Source organism: Mauremys mutica, chromosome 9 (genome assembly GCF_020497125.1).
Source record: "Mauremys mutica isolate MM-2020 ecotype Southern chromosome 9, ASM2049712v1, whole genome shotgun sequence".
Taxonomy (NCBI): domain Eukaryota; kingdom Metazoa; phylum Chordata; order Testudines; family Geoemydidae; genus Mauremys; species Mauremys mutica.
The window spans coordinates 59,558,900-59,577,504 of NC_059080.1; the positions used below are offsets into that span (position 1 = coordinate 59,558,900).

Genomic DNA, 18,605 nt, shown 5'->3' on the forward strand with positions numbered 1-18,605 from the left:
TTAAATTGTTTTATTTAACTAAAACAACAACATTATGTATTCTGGATTTTTTTCTTCAATAGCAAACATATGACTTCTTGAATTTAGTTAAACATTCAAGTTTTTTAAAATCAGGTTTGGTTTTGTTAAAAATGTTTTTAACTAAAATAGTTGAATGAAATATATTTTTTTTAAACAAAAATTAAATCAACTGTCTGCCAGGTCAACATGAGAAACTTAAAATATTGGCTTCTGCAGCTAACTCAGTTGTCTTCATCTTCCTTTTCCTGTTTGCTCATAATCTGGAAAAGAAACACACGCTTTCCTGCTTTTTCAGATCCCAAATATTTTCTCAATATGGAATGAATTAGTCCAAAGGAAGAAAATATTCTTTCTACACCAGCAGAAGAAGCTACTGCTGTTAAGTGAGATTATCACTTCAACAGTCTCTGAATCCAAGTGCTTAAGTGACTTCCACCAGTTCACTGATGTGACTTTCTTTAAAAACATCATCAGCAAATATATATTTCTTGAATGGTTCTTATTCCCAAACTGGGTCTCTTTTACGGCTTGCTGACATCATAGATTTTCCCTACTAGTGAGAGAATATGGTAGATCTCAAATCAATGAAAGTTACACTCAAAGACCTCAAGGCTTCTGGAATATGCTGTCCAAACAGTTTCACTTTTGTCTCTACTGCCTGTCCCTCCCTTCTCACATTTATCTCCAGACTTCTTCTCCTTGTCCAGATCTATTCTGCCCCCAACAATCTTCTATTCATTGAACTTTTTGAAACTTTGCACTTTTAGAGAGAGGTAAACTCTGTGTACACAAATTTGCAGAGGGACAATAGGGTTGAGATCTGTTATTTCTCACCTCTATATGTTATTTATTTAAAAACATTTTTGCTATTAATAAGCATGTTATCTCTGGAGATACAAATCCATAGTTTGAGAACTGCAAAACTAAGCATCTCTGATGGTATCTTCTACTGAGTCCCATTGAGTAGGTAGAAAGATTAACCTAAATAATCTATACAGAAGCCCCTGGAACCTCATAAAATTGGGTCCCTAATCCATGAACTATTAGAACTCATTTACAAAACTTTTCTTAAACATTATATATTGTCTCATACTACAGAATTAGACTTTATAATTCCTATTCCATGATGAGATATCTTTGAGCTATAATGTATCTTAATTAAAACTATCTTTAGATAGGTTTTCTCCTCAAAGTATTTTATCAAAAAAAATCTGATTTAAAAAACTGATTTTTTAAAATTAATTTATTTATTTAAAATCATTTATTTTTATCCACCCTGGCAGGAGACCTGTCATCCATGTCCTAGTCAAAACTCTTATCACTGTGGTGAGAAATACCTATGCCTTGGAGTGTTAAGGACCATGGAGATAATTTAAGAGCCCTCTGTTGTTTAGTTTTAATATCCAGGTCCTGTTGCAACTCTTTATAGTGGTTCCAGTGAGTGCTGCTTTGTAGGCTTCTTAGCTTCTCCTTGAAAACAAGGAGAAGAACCCAGAAGCACTGTAGGCCCACAGATGACAGGAATTGGTTCTGTGAACTGCTAGTTCTCTGCAGATAGTGTTTTAAGAGCCATTGTGTATGTAGATTTGGGCTCTAGATAGTCACACACAATCAAGTATAATTATCCTATATAAAAATAAACAGCATATGATGTACTTACCAAATTAAGGTCTTGATTAATTTTTATCCGCAGCTCTTCAGTTTGTTCTCATTTAATATTTGGCCTTTTGTCTTCCTGACATGCTTTACTGAACGGTTAGATCTAAGCTTAACTTGCGACATGTTTATTACAGTAGAACTTGTTCTACATTTGATTAAGGAAATATTTTTCACTTTTGTAGGGAATGATTAAAACTGGATAGAAGTACCTCTTTGTTTACCATCCTCAAGCATACCAATTTTACTGAAAGCTAACACCATGAGTTCCTTACTGCTGAATGGGGAAACTCGAGCTCTTCTTTCAGAAGTAATAGTCAGCCATCATTTTTGGTTACTTTTTAAAAATCATTTAGAAACTTTTAAAATATTAAAAAGTCCAGATTTTTCTACTTAAGACAAATAGCTTCATTAGGCACTTGATATTAATCAGAAGTTCCTGTTTAGAAGAAAAAAAAAATCCCCAGGAGGATGACAGTCACCAATCCCTTGCGAGTCAGTACATTAACATTTAATATCCTCTTTATTTGAAGCAAATATTTAAACTGCACAAAACTGATAAAGAAACTCAAGTTTTAAGTAGCTGCACATCTATAACCAATGGACTTTTAACATCTAAGGCAAGATGGACCAGTCACTGGATTTTGTTTTTGGTACCTGTTGGTGGCTCTCTTAGAGTTAACACTGAGCACTTTGCATCAGCTCCGTGGAGCCATACCACATGAGGCAAGGTCAGAAAGTTCCCTTACTGGCAGGGGCGACTCTAGGAATCCCACTACCCCAAGCAGGGCGGCGCGCCGCGGGGCGCGCTCTGGCGATCGCCGGTCCTGCGGGCCCTCTGGCAGACATGCCTGCGGAGGTTCCGCTGGTCCCGTGGCTCCGGTGGAGCATCCGCAGTCATGCCTGCGGGAGGTCCACCCGAGCCGCGGGACCAGTGAACCCTCCGCAGTCATGCCTGCGGGAGGTCCACGGAAGCCGCGGTACCAGCGGACCCTCCGCAGTCATGCCTGGGGGAGGTCCACTGGTCCTGCAGCTCCGGTGGACCTCCCGCAGGCATGACTGCAGAAGGTCCGTTGGAGCCGGCTGCTGCCCGGCCGGCAAAATGCTGCCCCAAGCGCGCGCTTGGCGGTCTGGAGCCAGCCCTGCTTACTGGGAATGCCAATTATATCATTCAGCATGTGTGACTTGAGGCCTTAGTCTTCTCCCTCTCCCCTCAGAGCAGTCAGTCCAGGGCTGTTCATAGTATGGCCCCACCTTCCATTGGCAGAGGTATGCACTGCTGACAGAGGGTGTTCATATTCTAGCTTCTCCCAATTAAGGCCCAGTGTCAGCAGTTATGGTGCTGCTTCTCACTGTTCTCCTGCATGCCCTGTCAGACATTGACTCCATTATCCTAAGTCTCCTTACCCACTGAGTAGGCCCAAGGAATCTCAGATCTACCTTTCAGTGTATGGGGTCTGAGCCAAAAGCATATGCCTCAGTCACTGCATATCTGGGTAATAACTGCGTAGCTCCTAACACGCCTGAGAGGGAGGCTCACTTCTGTGGACCTCCCGAGATGTGTAAAAGCATTGTAGTGGCATCAAGCCTTTTATGACTCTATTTTTAAAAAGTTATAAGAGATCATTAGGAGCTTGTCTACACACACACATTGTATAAAGGTCTTTATTATTGAATACCGTATTTTTCCGTGTATAAGACTATACTTTTTCCTAAAATCCTTAGCCTAAAAATTGAGGGTAGTCTTATACACGGAAGTAAGCCCCCTGTTCCCTGCCCTCTGACCCCCCCCAACCCCTATCCACCCCCCCACCCCGGAACTCCCCTGCCCTCGCTCCAACACCCCCTCCCTGCCCCCTTACCGCGCTGCCTGCACGTGGCTGGTGGCGCTACTGTCCATCCGCGGCTGGAGCTGGGAGCGCGGGGCCGGGCAGTGTCCGGGGCCGGGCATCCGGGTAGGTGGGGTCGCGGCCGCCGCAGTGCCCGGACCGCACTACCGGAGCCGGGGACACGGGGAGCCGGGTGGCTGGGGAGCCGGGGAGCCAGGCGGCCGGGGAGCCAGGCGGCCCGGCTCCGGTAGTGCGGTCCGGGCACTGCGGCGGCTGTGGACGCGGGGAGCCGGGCGGCTGGGGACTGGGGGAGCCGGGGACACGGATAGCCAGGTGGCTCCCAGCCGCCCGGCTCCTCGCCTCCCCGGCTGCCCGGCTCCGGTAGTGCGGTCCGGGCACTGCGGTGGCTGTGGACGCGGGGAGCCGGGGGAGCCGGGCGGCTGGGGACCGGGGGAGCCGGGCGGCTGGGGACCGGGGGAGCCGGGCGGCTGGGGACCGGGGGAGCCGGGCGGCTGGGGACCGGGGGAGCCGGGCGGCTGGGGAGCCGGGCGGCAGGAGTTGAGCAGGGACGCGGCAGGAGCCGGGCAGGGCCGCCGCCGGAGACCAGCCGGGCGCACGGCCCTCCTCCTTCCCTCTACCCCTACCTCCACGTCCTCTTCCTGGGCCTGAGCAGCAAAGTCAGGGGGGGACAGCTGCAGTGCGGCTGGAGGGCAAAGAAAACAAAACAAAAAAAACTTGTGGCATGGTCGGAACGGCAAAGCAGGAGGGAAAAAACCCAATCAAACAAAAAAACCTGCAGCGCAGCCGGAGCAGCGGGGAGGAGGGACCTGCAGCGTGGCCGGAGGGGCTAAGCAGGGAAAGAAAACAAAACAAAACAAAAAAAACCTGGGGCATGGCCGGAGCGGCAAAGCAGGGGAGAAAAAAAACCAAAAACCTGAATTTGGGGTTAGAAAAGTGGGGGCGTCTTATACATGGGGCGTCATACACGGAAAAATACGGTACTAATAAAATATAGGTACACAAGTGCCATTTTTAAAATGGGTTCTAAGCTCTTAAGTGACTAATGTGCTTATGTTACTTGTGTCTTACTTTAACATTTAACCACTGAAGCCCAGATTTTAAAATTTAGTTTAGGCATCCAAGTCTGAAAATGTTGGCATTTGCTGTTAAATGGCAAGGAAACATCATTAAAAGTAACTTAAAAATGGAAGATTCAAGCGGGAGGTGTCACTGCACCTCTCCAAAATGTTTGAGAAGCTCTTCAAAGCATTTAAAATAGTTCTAACCTGTAGAGTAGGATAGTTCTGCCATTGCATAGTTTTCTGCAGAAATTTCCCCTTTGCAAAGAGATCATTGATTATAATGATTGGTGTGTGCTGGGAACTTGGTTAGCATTTAATGCATTCCAAGCCATTTTGATCAAAATAGACCTACCCATTATGGTGGAGCCAAGCTTCTCATCAGTGTCATAACAAATGTGAGTTATAGCATGGAGTAGACTTGAAAAAGATCCTAGTTGAGATATGTTTTCTAGATGCCAAAAGCCTAATGTGTTGTACTACGTCCTTCCTCTCCCTAACATCAGTGTGTGGCCACATTTGGCACTACTCTTCCATTCTGCCGCCTTCCTTCTGTTCTGTTGGAGTACTTGACTCAGTCCAGGAGGATCTAGGCTTCTGTAGGAAAGCAGCTTCCTTAAGTTCATTAGTAAATTGGAAAGTGGTGAGTTATGTGAATTAGTTGATTGACAGGCAGTCAGGTATTACTGACTATATCTGTCCCTATGTGACTAATGCCTTTAAGAATTTGTGCATAGGTATTGATGATATATTATACTGAATAAGATAAATGTGAAACATGAGGGTTAAGAATAATTTCCGTTACATTAGTCTCAAACTTTAGTATGCAGTACTCTGGTCATTGTCTTGCCTATGGCATTTAAAGCAGACTTACCTTTGTTTCAGGTTATACACCAGGAACACCATATAAAGTATCCTGTTCACCCACCAGTGGTGCAGTGCCACCTTATTCTTCATCACCCAATCCCTACCAGACTGCTGTGTATCCGGTTCGAAGTGCCTATCCACAGCAGAATCCATATGCACAGGTAAAAAGTAAAGCTCAACTGTTTTGTGCCAGTTCAAATAGTATCTTGCTTTCAGCATGCATTGTAAACTTTTAAACTCTAAATGTTGTGTTTCATTGTTTCATGAAATAAAGATGACTGCTTATTTCTACATGTTTTGAGGGTTTGTTACCAAAATGCTTCATGTATATTAAAAAAAAACTTAATTGCCTGTCCAGCATATGATCCTATGTAAATTTATTTTGTGCACAGTGATGGGCTTCTCCCTTGTAATTCTTCTGCTCTACTCTGCTCCGCTTGGGCCTCAACTGGAATATTGTGTCCAGTTCTGGGCGTCACATTGCATGAAAGATGTGGACAAATTGGAGAAAGTCCAGAGAAGAGCAACGAAAACAATTAAAGGTCTAGAAAACATGACCTATGAGGGAAGATTGAAAACAAACAAACTGGGTTTGTTTAGTCTGGAGAAGAAAAGACAGAGGGGACATAACAGTTTTCAAGTACACAAAAGGTTGTTAGGAGGAATGAGAAAAATAATTCTCCTTACCCTCTGAGATTAGGACAAGAAGCAATAGGTTTAAATTGCACCAAGGACATAAGGAAAAACTTCTTAACCATTTGGGTGGTTAAGCACTAGAATAAATTGCCCAGAGAGGTTGTGGAATCTCCATCATTAGAGACTTTTAAGAGCAGGTTAGACAAACACCTGTCAGGGTTAATCCTGGCATGAGTCCACGGGACTGGACTAGATGACCTCTTGAGGTCCCTTCCAGTCGTATGATTCTGTACTAGTACACAAAAGTTAAGTCTAAAAAATGGGTGCCTAAAATTAGGCTTCTGAGTCCAGATTTAGACATCTGAATACATGGCCTTATTTTTTAAAGGTGTTGAGGGACTCATTAAAGTCCATGTGAGCTTGTGTTCAGCACATTTGAAAATTTTAGCTTTAGTTATCTAAATAGGTCACCTAATTTTGAAAAGTGTTTAAGTCACATTATTTAAGTTGGAAACTTGAAAATCAGTGAGACTTGAGTCTAAGTGCCTAAGTCACTTGTAAAAATAGCATGTTAGCTTCCAAATCTCTTAAGGTAAAATTGCAAAAGTGTCCGTGTCTGGCTTTGGAAACTAAATTTCGGGCACTCCTTTTCTTAATTTCTTAACCCCTGCTTCAAAGAGGATTGTGGCAGCCACTATGAGAGGATTGTGGCAGCTGGTGTTGCTCCTTTATGCAGGAATAGCAGGATCACACTGATGCTGTCCTGGTCGGTTTCACTTCACTTCTCCTACTGTGCCATTGTGAAAACAGGAACAGAAGTGTGATTGTTCACTGTGTGCGGTAGAGACAGAGGTCTCTCCTACCAGGGGCAGCTCTAGCTTTTTTGCTGCCCCAAGCATGGCAGTCAGGCAGCCTTCGGCAGCTTGCCTGCGGGAGGTCCCCAGTCCCGCAGCTTCAGCGGCATGCCTGCGGGAGGTCCGCCAGTCTCACGGATTCGGCATGCCCACCGCCGAATTGCCGCCGAATCCGCGGGTCTGGCGGACCTCCCACAGGCAAGCCACCGAAAGCTGCCTGACTGCTGCCCTCACAGGGACCGGCAGGGCGCCTCCCGCAGCTTGCCGCCCCAGGCACGCGCTTGGAGTGCTGGTGCCTGGAGCCGCCGCTGTCTCCTACCTTTTCCCTATGTTCCATACAGAGTAATTCCCCTATGGCCTAGCTGAAGCAGCATAATGAAACTGATGATAGCATCAGTTTCACTCTTCTGCATCACTAGACAAGTATCTAGGATACAGTGGCTTAAGTGTGATGCTATGGAGAGGTTAGAAGTAGAAGCAAGGAGGAAAGAGCTGGGGCAGGGCTAGATGAAAACTAAGACTAGAAAAAGTGAGCTGCCCTTGGCAGTACTCTGAAGTGGTCTGCTTGGGCCTTGCGGGAAGACTTCATGTTGCACTGTAGTAACCTTTTAGGGCTTCTGATTCTGGAAGGAGATGCACCCAATCCTCAGCCACATGGTTTATTGGGAGGGAGAGCAACCTTGAAGGATCCCCAGGGCATGAGAGGGGTGGGGGCAAAAACACAAAATCCAGATGCAGCGGAAGAGTCAAAACAGCTTAATTCTAGAGAGAGGTTATATTTGAGGGTTTTGGCTGCCCAACCAGTAGTTAGTAGCTGAAAAACCCTATTTTTCAACCCTGAAGTTTTAGTTTCTCTATTTCAGCGTTTAAGTATTCTGTCTCCAGTCCCTGACATACATCAGACTCCTATTTCTGAAGTAACACATTGCTCCCTCGAACATCTCAAAGGTTGAATTATTGCTTTCAGTACATGTGATAGTGAAAATATACTTAGTAGGTTTACTTATTTTCTTTTCCAACAGCAAGGCACTTACTACACGCAGCCTTTATATGCAGCACCACCCCACGTAATCCATCACACCACAGTTGTGCAGCCTAATGGCATGCCAGCAACTATGTATCCTGCTCCAATTCCACCACCAAGAGGAAATGGTGTGACTATGGGAATGGTGGCTGGAACCACTATGGCAATGTCAGCAGGTAGATTGATTTATATTGCTTACACTTTTTGATGACGTGCAGGTTGGGTTTGTGGTCCATCTTGTACAGTATGGGTGTGTTACATGTTAAGACCTTACCAGAAATGTACTGCAGTTATAGGTTTCCCACAACCACTAGTTTTGTTTAATGTGAGATATGTATGTGCTTGTATATGAATTTTAAGCCATTCTAGCTACAAAATCCTAGTACTCTGGATCAGGCCAAGGAAGCAGCATAGGAAATCTGACGTGGCATTCTAATTGCAGTGCTGCCCAAGAGAGCATCAAGAGGGGTTTTTGTCCCTCTAGTCACTTGGGGTTTGGGAATTAAAGGGTACAGTTCTCTTTCCCAGGCTGAGTGCTAAGTGAACTCTCCAGTCTAGTTAATCAGATAGAGAATCATTGCTCAGAACTGCCAACAACTCCCAAGCTGCACTTTCAGAGGGAACGTTTTAGGGCCTGGACATAATGCAAGTACAACTGTGGTCAGCACAGTTCACTCTCAGTTACTGGTGCCCATGTTCTAACGTGTTTTTAGTGTTATCAGAACAACATAGTTCTATAACTAAGACCTAGGTCGTAATATCGTTCCCCAACACAGTTACAGAACACGCGGTCCTGTCTGCATTATCCCTAAACTATGTTAGAACTTGAGCAGCTTTGTCAATCTGAAGAAATTGGTGTCTTTGATGAAATGTCTCTGAAACAAGTCTGTTTCTAGTACAGAATTAATATACACTTGGGGTGCTTCTCCCCAGAATTTTGAGTTATGCTGTTTTTTTACACTGTTGATGCTTAAATATCTATTTTTCCCCACACCACTGCTGCTCTTCGATATCTTAAAAGTTTTCAGATTGGCTAACCAAGGTGAACTAATGATTGTGTTATATGGTAGTCTTCTGGATTACTGAACTACAGATTTCAGATTTCTAACCTCAGGTATCCCACAACCCTGGTGGGGATATTTTTTCAGGACCAGCACTGTGTGCTCTCTTCATTACCTTTGTATTTTTCCCAGTTTCTTTTTTTGAGTGTGGGGTAAGCAGCAGCAACTAAACATTAGTAATTTGTACGTGAAGTGCTGTAGAAGGAAACTGTTAGGATTCCGGAGTCCCAGTCTGTTGCCTTCTACAGTCCCTTTGTCTATAAAACCCATTTGCACTGACAGGAACTAAATTATACTTACCCTAGTCAATTTTCTTTTGCATCAGGTGTTCCTACAGAGCACACAGCCTGCTCAGAACTGAGGAAAGGTATTTTTCAGTGTATAATGTGTGCTTATGGTCTGGAGCTGCTGCTCAGTAGTTATTCACTACTTAAAAAATATCTAAAAATGCGTTGGACACAATATGCAACAAGAGCACTTTGATAAACATTTGAAAGAAGGTAGATGGAATTGAAAATGCTAAGATACAGATTCACAGAAGTTTCATATTGGTATATGTCAAAAGATGTACAAGTTCTGATTAATGTAATTTTGGTTTTCCAAATGACTGTTAAATAGTGTTGAAAGGCATATTTGTGAAAAATATTTAATATAACAATGTTTTGTTTCTCCTAGGTACTTTGTTGACAACTCATTCTCCAACTCCAGTAGCCCCTCATCCAGTTACTATGCCCACATATCGGGCTCCAGGAACACCAACCTATAGCTATGTGCCCCCACAGTGGTGATTATTCTGGCAGTGTAAGTTACCAGTGCCTACAGTTGAAACAGTGGCCTGTATATAAATGACTACATGACTGCAGCTTCTTTCATGGAGATTTCACAGGCATTAAGATACTTGGGGGAATTTTACAATATGCCAATTCAGGGAATAGGGATTTAAGTAGACTATTTTGCCTAAATGTCAGTTCGTTTTGATTAAGTTGTGTAGGAGGAAGGATGTTTTTTAAACACAATGTGTCTGTCTTCTGATGAGACTTCCTTTTTCTGCATATTCATCTCATTGGTGCCTGCATATAGAATTCCAAATGATCTATTTCTCAAAATACAGCATTTTAATTTGCACAGCTGTAGAAATGTTAGGTTTGCTGAATCCAAGGCCCTGTGGGGTCTGTATGGAAAAAGGCTAGTTTGCTCAGTGATTTGAATTTTGTGACAATTCCTGAATTGAACAACACTGATCCATGAGTGGGGGAAAAAATATGTAAAACATGGATGTTGGATCAGCTTAAATAAGGCCTGGTCTACACTAAGGGGGGGGTCGAACTAAGGTACGCAAGTTCAGCTACGCGAATAGCGTAGCTGAACTTGAACTACCTTAGTTCGAAGTACTCACCCGTCCAGACGCCGCGGGATCAAAGTCCGCGGCTCCCCCGTCGACTCTGCCACCGCCGTTCGCGGTGGTGGAGTTCCGGAGTCAACGGGAGCGCGTTCGGAGTTCGAACTATCGCGTCTAGATTAGACGCGATAGTTCAAACTCCGAGAAGTCGAACGCTACGCGTCGACCCGGCAGGTAAGTATAGACGTACCCTAAGGGGACTATTTGGATCAGTATAAATAAAGGAACACTTCATATTTCCTTATGGATGAACATTTCCCAGAAAGAGAGGCCATTTACTAGTAAGCATAAGAAACTGATAATTCCTATCACCCAAATTCAGGTGGGTTTAAATTTAAATTTGAACTGTTTACAGTCTTCATGGAAAAATCATTACAGTCTGTAGCACAGTTTAAACTACACATGGAGAGAAAAAGACTTGTGAAATCTGCTCTAGATTTCTACTGATAAAACAATGTAATTAAATTATGAAGCCAGCATATTATATTTTTTTTTTTTTTTTTTTTTTTTTTTTTAGTTTCAGTGGGGAGTGCTGCTTAAAATTGACATGTCTTATTGTTCTTACTCTTTTGGAGGCCTGATTCTGCTCGGGTTTCACCAGTGCAAATCAGGAGTAACTCCACTAGTGTAAATTACATGTTTATAAAACCAGTGTGAGAGCAGAATCAGACTGGCTTCCTTCATTTATTGCTCTGTTAAATGTTTATAACAAGTTAAGATAAAATCTAACTGTCCCCTATTTTCCATGCCCATTTCTATGATTGGAAGTCAGGAGGTCACTGATATGTTCTGGTTCTGCCACAGGCTCATTGTGTGCCCTTTGAACAAGGCATTTAACATCTGTTCCTCTGTTCTCATCTGTAAAAAGAAGCTACCGCTATCACTACCCCCTCAGTGGTATTGGCTTAAATATCTGAAGTGGTTTGCACTTATAGCATATTCTTAGTTGAAAGATGCTATTATATGTGTACTTAAAGTGACAATGTGCCATGACCACAAGGGCAGAATTGTTAAAGATTAATAAGTTGCGTATAACAACGTACACATTGTCCACCTATAACCTTTCAATATGCAGCTAGTGCAGTGGGACTGATTCTGTAACCCTTGCTTGCATAAAGTTTCCAGTGACATCAGTGGAAACCTTGCTGGAGTAAGCTATAGGATTGGGACCATTATAATAAACTCTCATCTAGCATTTTTCATCTGCAAATCTTATTTTATGCTTTCCTGTGTACTGTTCTTCTGAGGCAAAGAAGTAAAGTGACTTTTCTAGGGTTCCACAATAGACAATTGGCAGAGCAGGGACTAGCACTGAGCTCTGCTGACCTATATATGTGGCTTTTTGCATGATAAGTTGTGATTCCAGGCCAGCATTATAGCCACTAGGTCATGTCACCAACATAATTTCTGCAATAGCGCAGTGGGATGATTGTTAAACTTCACCAGTATAAGCTTATCTGAAGGGAGTGTCGTTCGTATGAAACAGAGTGCGTGCACAGGTTTATTTGTAAACATCTTATTACTAAAACTGATATATTTGGAATGAAGTAACTATGGATTTTCTTAAGATAATTTCTTCAGTTGCTCAGTGCTTTATTAGTTGCTAAGTATTAAAGGCTTTCTTCAAATGAGATGTGAAGGAAAAGTATTATGCTTTGACTTAAAACACTTCAGTGGTGGTATTAAAAACTGCCTGCATTTGGAGCAGTTACCCATTTTTATTTGGATTTTGGCAAATCTGGAATGTCTGTTCTCTTTTGCTTGTGAAGTCCGTGAAATGTCAGTGAGGGATTTGCTTCCTAAAACTTAGTCCTTTTTTGTAACATAATCTGTGCCAGCAATCATGTTATAAATAGCATTTGAGGCAGAATTTGGGGTATGAAATTTGTAGGAAAATCTCATCACTGCCAAAACTACTTTAAAAATAACACCTCAGTGGATGTTGGGTGTGTGAGGAAAACAAAGGGCCTTGTGTTCAGGATTGCTGCAGTGAAGTATGAAGTACTTGACTGTGCTACAAATTCCTCAGTGGGAAAATTCAAAAGCTAACAAATATTTTTTTGAATCAAATACTTTGTCAGTGACCTTTTAAAAAAAAGTCTAGTCAACGTAAGCTATTCTAGTAATAAAAGCTGCTGTCCCCCGATTCACCCCAGTTGGTGACTTAAGGGGCTGTGAGTGGATGGTGGGTTTACAGCATAACTGCTACAAAGTAGCATTAGGTTATAGTTTATGCCTTTAAAAAAAATCAGTCTATTTTAAATGCATAACAGTGTAGAGCTTGCAGCACTAAACTAGATTCTGGGAGGTAACTTGGTTAAAGTAAAACATAGTTATGAGTATCTATCTTGCCTCTTTCTCTCTGAATGTAGGTTTGAAGATGGGAGATATGCAATCAAGTAATTGAGGTTTAAAAGTTGGTGCTGAAGCCCTCATGCCTCCAACCGGGACTTACTTTCTTCTGAATGCTTTCAACACTTTGCTAAACACTACTAATTCCAGATCACTGAAGATTTTCCAGTGCTGCATATCTTACATCTTGGAACTCCAGCAGTTAGTCTTAAAGCAAATCCTGTTTTGTGGACTGTCTTGCAATTTTTTAGCTAATTATAATGATAAAAAAGGGAGTATAAACTTATTCTGATCCATATCTAGTTGAATGCATGTTTAAAAAAAAAGGCAACAAAAGAAACAAAGCTTGCTCATGCAGTGACTGATGCAAAAACCATATGCAAAATCCAAAGGAACCGAAAAGTATTTTACAACTTGTATCACTAATGCACTGTTGTAACATATGCAAGGTCTTAAAAGGTAGAATTGTGAAAGTGAATTTCTTTATATAATACCATAATATACATCAGATAACTGCTTCAACCTTTTTGGGTTGATGGAGTTGCCAGTTAAAAGGGGGAAAAAATTATTTAAGTGATGTATTCCTTTCTAATTAAATTCAGCTAACGCAAATTGGAGTGACTGGAAATAGTCTGATGAGCTGTAGAAATCCTGCACAGAATTAGTTTACCACATTTACCCTTTCATTTCTATTATATGGATGCAGTGTTACGCAGACATTCTTAAGGATCAAAATGAAATGATAAATGAAGTTTTGTGTGGCCAGTTAATGAAAAATGTGAGTAAAGCAGCCTTCCAAGCTGCCCCCATCCTTAAGGTAAATCTGCGCCATTAGACGAGGCGGTAACACCATATATGTATATATAAAATGAATTCTGGCTCCTGGAAAAAATACATGGTGATAGAATCAAATTTTCTTTGGCTCCAGTCCAGGAAATCTGTTTTTTCCTAAAGAATGTTCTAATCAGCTGAAAATGTATGTGCAGTTGACGCAGCTTGCTTTTCTAATACTTAAGAAATGCTAGGGTTTTCTGCAACCAACAGGAGGAGTTAAACTACATGTTATCCTGAAGAAAGTTTGTGTGCTTGTTAAGTGTATTAAAGGGGAACAAACCATTTTAACACAATTTCCTTTTAGCTTATATTACATGCAGTGTGGTTTATGGGTGCAGTATAGCAGGGCTGTTAGAATGTAGAGATTCCTTTAAAAAAAAAATCATAGTAGGAGTCATTCATTGGTTACAAAATTGTTGATGTACTTGTTAGGTTTTCCTTCTTTTACCTCTTAAATTGCACTTGGAAAGCATGCAAATTAAGACTGACTGACTGCAGATTAGTGTTTCATTGCAATGAGTAATTTCTGGTATTCTTGCTCGCAGCTTCAATTTTTAAAAAGTACCTCAAAGCAAATGCTGTGGGGATAAAGGGCTAGCCTTGGAACCCATTTGTATACCAAAATCATTATGGGAAAGATTTTAAATTTTTAAATTTGAATATTGCACAACAAAATCAAGGTTTTTCTGAAACCTGACTGATTTATGATTTCAGTAAGATGCAATTTTTTTCCAGATACATTCTGCCCGCAATAAATTATGCGGTAAATGGTTATAAAATGTTGTTCCCTTTTAAGAGTTTACATAGAGGTATGTCATGCTGTAGTGTTTGTAGTCTAATTTCCATCCAAAAGTAATTTTTTTTTAAAGTTGTGTATCGACTTGGGCTTTGTGTTGAGGTGGTCTGCTCCTTCTACAGGTTTGGCAGCTACTTCAGGGTAGCATCAGTGCTGATTTAATGCTGCCATTCCCATATTCTACCCTGGTGGGAGGCGTATGCACCTGAATGCCCATTAGAGGTTAGAGTCTTCAGTAACTATTTTTTACAATAAGCACTCTTCGTATTTTTTTACTTCCATTTTTTTTATAAAGTTTAGGATTATTTTGCATGGATCACTGTAAACAGACTACCCCTTATTGCTAATGCCTTCAACATAACTATGGTGTTAACTATAAGTACTTTAAAACTTACTCATGAGCACTTACTACAGCTTAAGGATTTCCATAAATTTGTATATGGAGCAGAGAATTACCCCAAACAAACCATCTGAATCTGTACTGCTTTGTTCAAGTCTGTTTAACAATTCCATTTGTGTAGTAGGTTTGCAGCATTGACTGGTCAAGTGTTCAGAGGCTGTAGTGAACATTAATGCAGTTTAGCTAGTTTAGAGAGAGAGTTTCATTGTCTTTGTATGTTTTTAATAAAAATTGTTGTGAGGTGTGAAACAATGCTGTCTTGGGGAGAAGCTATAGAGAACAAGTTTTAAGCTTTGCTGTCTCCCTCTTGTTTCCCAGCGATAACAAAGCTTTGAAACCCTAGGAGAGAACTTTCATGAATGCTTTGTTAGATAAATAGTTATGGAAAGAATATAAAGTCCTATATATTTGCTCTGACTTCAGATTCCTAAATGTTTCCTTGGAATTGTTGTCTCCTAATAGTACTATTCCATAACATTTAGGGAGTCTCGCTTGAGCACTTTTTTCTAAGTTGCATTATGGGATTCATCTACAAAGGGGAAATTGTACCTTTTTTCTTGCAAAAGGTATTGCACCTTCCAGATGTGATATAAACTAATGGGAGGTTTGAGCTGTTCTCCAGTAGTTTGTTTAAGGGAGTAACCAAAAGCACAGTGGTGGGGGAGGGGGCGGTGTGTATATAAACTATCTTAATGGCATTTTGTTGCAAATAGTGGAAAGCATGGATATGAAACTGGGATAAAAATCATACATTACACAGTGGGGGTCTTATGAAACATTCTCTCCTGATTTTTCTATTACATTCCCTGTATAGCTTTACACACACAGACATAGACACAGTACGTGGCTGCATTGGAGCTGTCAAGAAAGTGAAAGGGGCTCTACTGCAGTAGAAACCAGTTCAAATCAAGCTTCTCTGAAACTTATGGCAGCTTCATATAATAGAATAAAAATTCTAGTAGTAGGTTTTACTACTTTAAACCTGTAATTGAAGACAGTTATTACAGCAATAATAGAAGAGAAGTCCCACATCAATTCAGGCTCTAACTTCAAGTGTTGCATTTAAAAAAAGTATTGTTCAGGCTGAGGAGTTCCCTGTGTTGGTAACATCTGATTGCGTCTCTTAAATGTAGCAATGAAATCAAGTCATATTCTTGAAAATGGCTAAATAACTGGCATCAGAAGCTGGTAGCCCTAATCTGTAGTGTGGTTATTAACCAACCAATAGGAAGGAAATAGAACCACTTCATTATTTTAAATCTTGTTTATAAACTTATTTTAACCAACCATTTCCTGTTGAAGTTTTAGAAGACGTACAGAATTGCTTTTTGAGTGTACTATGCAAGTTAAAGGCTTAGATTCAGCGATAGATGACAAAAGTTCATTATTTGGGATTCAGTTGAAGTCCTTCCTCCTGCCACCTCACCCACTGGAAAGCCCCGTAAGTACAACCATGTCTTAGTGTTTTCTGACTTATAGTTCATGGTACAGATATGTATAACAGGGTACTCCACATTGATTAGTCTTTCAGAGCAATCTAGCTTAATGTCTACAGAGAGAATAGGCCACGTACAGTATCAGAGCCAAAAAAAGTTCAGAATTTTGACTCAGAATAGCTCCCCCAGTGCTTGGACACAGTAGTGGATACCATTAGTTTTGGCCTTAAACATGTTAATTTTACCAGAATGGAGAAATGCGGCAGTCTTTTGACATCATCATTAACTGTAGGTTTAAGACCATATAAGAGAATAGAAAATACCTTGTATGTGAAACCTTCACTTATAGGCACAGAAACAGTGAGGTGATACTTGAGTTAAACTTCTGGGAAGAGAGGACAGATGTCCTGATTATTATTTGCATAACTTGAAACTAACCAGAGAAAGAAGCTTGGGCCTGTGTCTTCAGAAAATACACACATTGTATGCCCACTCTTCTCCAGCAGGTGTCACCATAGGATAATTTACAATCTGTGGAGGTTTGAAACAATCCATTAATCCCCAGTTTAAAATGCATTCTGTTAATGGAAAACCTTTTAGAAAACAAGGAAGAATTAAACTTGTCCATGTATTTCTAATTAAGGAAGCATTAAGCAGATAAGTTTTACTCACTGTAAGCCTTTTGTACACAGTTGGGAATGTTAATAAGGAAAACAGTGCAGTGAGGTAGGATCATTTCTCACTAACATGCCTCATTCAGAATGTTCAAGCCTGTTCAAAGATTTCCTCTTCTAAGCTACTGGACTTTCCAGCAGGTGCTGTTTACCCTGTGAGTGTGTAGGGAGGAGATGAGATGTGATGAGGCCACTAGTGTTGAGGGGAGGAGGAGGCTGGCATGGAGGAGGAACAATGCTTAATTGGGAGAGAGAAACCTCTTCCCTTGTCTCTTGAATGTCACATTTGGAATGATCGGACTACCACAGTGTTGAGTCCACTTGTAATATCAGATATTCTGGACAGTTTATAGCCTGAAGCTCCAACATCAAAAAAATGAACTTGACTTTCCCAGGCCTGTTGTGACTTTTGGGGCTTAACAGGCAAACTGGGAAAGCTTCTTTAGCTGGCTGCTGTACAGACTTGTTTCAAGTAGAATGGATTTGTTTGATTTTTTTTTTATTGTAGTGCTATTATTGGCTGCCCTCATCTACGGTTTGGGGAAGGGAAAAAAAAAGGGGGGTGAGTGCATGCAACAGAAGTACAAGAGGCCCCAGTAATAGTTCGCCGTGTTTGTTACAAAATAGGCACAGGTTTCCTTTTTTATGACTTTTTTTTTAAACTGTCTTACAAGCAGTTATATTGGTACTTTTTTAAGTTTAGGTAAATGTTGTCTTCCAGAATAAGTTTTAAAGCATCACTCACTTCTGCATTGAACTATTGCATCAACACACAAAGGAGTGGAGATTCCATTCTGAGCCAGTTCAATTATGTGTAAATTCATACTTTTTTATTTTTATGCAATCCAACGAGTAGATGAGCTCAGATTTAAATTCTTAAAAGCACGTTTATTGTAACAAGAATTGTTATGTATTAATACTTCAGTTTTCAATAAAGATTGACTTGTGTTGCTTATTATGGTCTCTTGCTATCTTATTTTTAATAACGCTGGTCACATTTTTATTATTGCTGACTGACAGCGTAACAAATGTAACATGTTAGAATAACTTCCTTATCAATTTGCTGGTTACTGTACTTAACTGATTAGCTGAATATTCTCTTCCCTTCTATCAGTTAGCTACACTTATACAAATAAACTCTTGTGGTGGCTTAAATTAATAGAATCCCTACTAGAATTCTAGCTATCCAGGTGGGTCCAGAGTAATTTGGTCTGTAGTCTGCCAAGGGCTACCCACAATTGCAGGTACTGCTCCCTAATTTCAGCCCTGGGTGTGCCTGGTGCCAAAAGGGGCCTGGGTACAGAAGAGAGAAATCTGCCCTGCCACCAGAAACAATGGAGTGCTTCACTTAGCAGAGTGGGAATAAACTGCTCTCTAAAAGCAGGGATGGTGTAGCTCCATGTCATCCCCTTTGACATCTCTGCCTTACTGGTACAATTGAGTCCTTACAGTTACACATTTTCATTATACTCTATAACTCAGTGGAACCAATGACATGCACATGCATTTTCACAATGCCTTAGTGTTTGTTTTGTGTCTGAGATTCAGTGATCTCTTAAAGAAAGGCAACAAGCCTTGAGTAGGAGGAAGTTTAGGATTAATTAGGTTATTCTCTTGGGCTTTCCACACAAGCAAATTCATGTGTAGGAGTGATAAAGACAGCTAGTCTAGTCCTTTTTCCTTTAGA

At 41.2% G+C, this 18,605-nt stretch overlaps 1 protein-coding gene across 2 annotated transcripts in view; it reads left to right on the plus strand.

The window, feature by feature from the left end:
* FAM168B (family with sequence similarity 168 member B) overlaps positions 1–17,873 on the plus strand; it is a 38,864-nt gene extending 20,991 nt beyond the window's left edge. For both annotated transcript variants that reach the window (XM_045030453.1, XM_045030452.1), the window contains exons 4-7: positions 5,471–5,613; positions 7,965–8,142; positions 9,703–9,828; positions 12,799–17,873. In XM_045030453.1, coding sequence (XP_044886388.1) covers positions 5,471–5,613; positions 7,965–8,142; positions 9,703–9,815 — 434 coding nt within the window. In that variant the 3' untranslated portion in view covers positions 9,816–9,828; positions 12,799–17,873. The remainder of the gene's footprint in view (positions 1–5,470; positions 5,614–7,964; positions 8,143–9,702; positions 9,829–12,798) is intronic.
* The last annotated feature ends 732 nt before the right edge of the window (positions 17,874–18,605 follow it).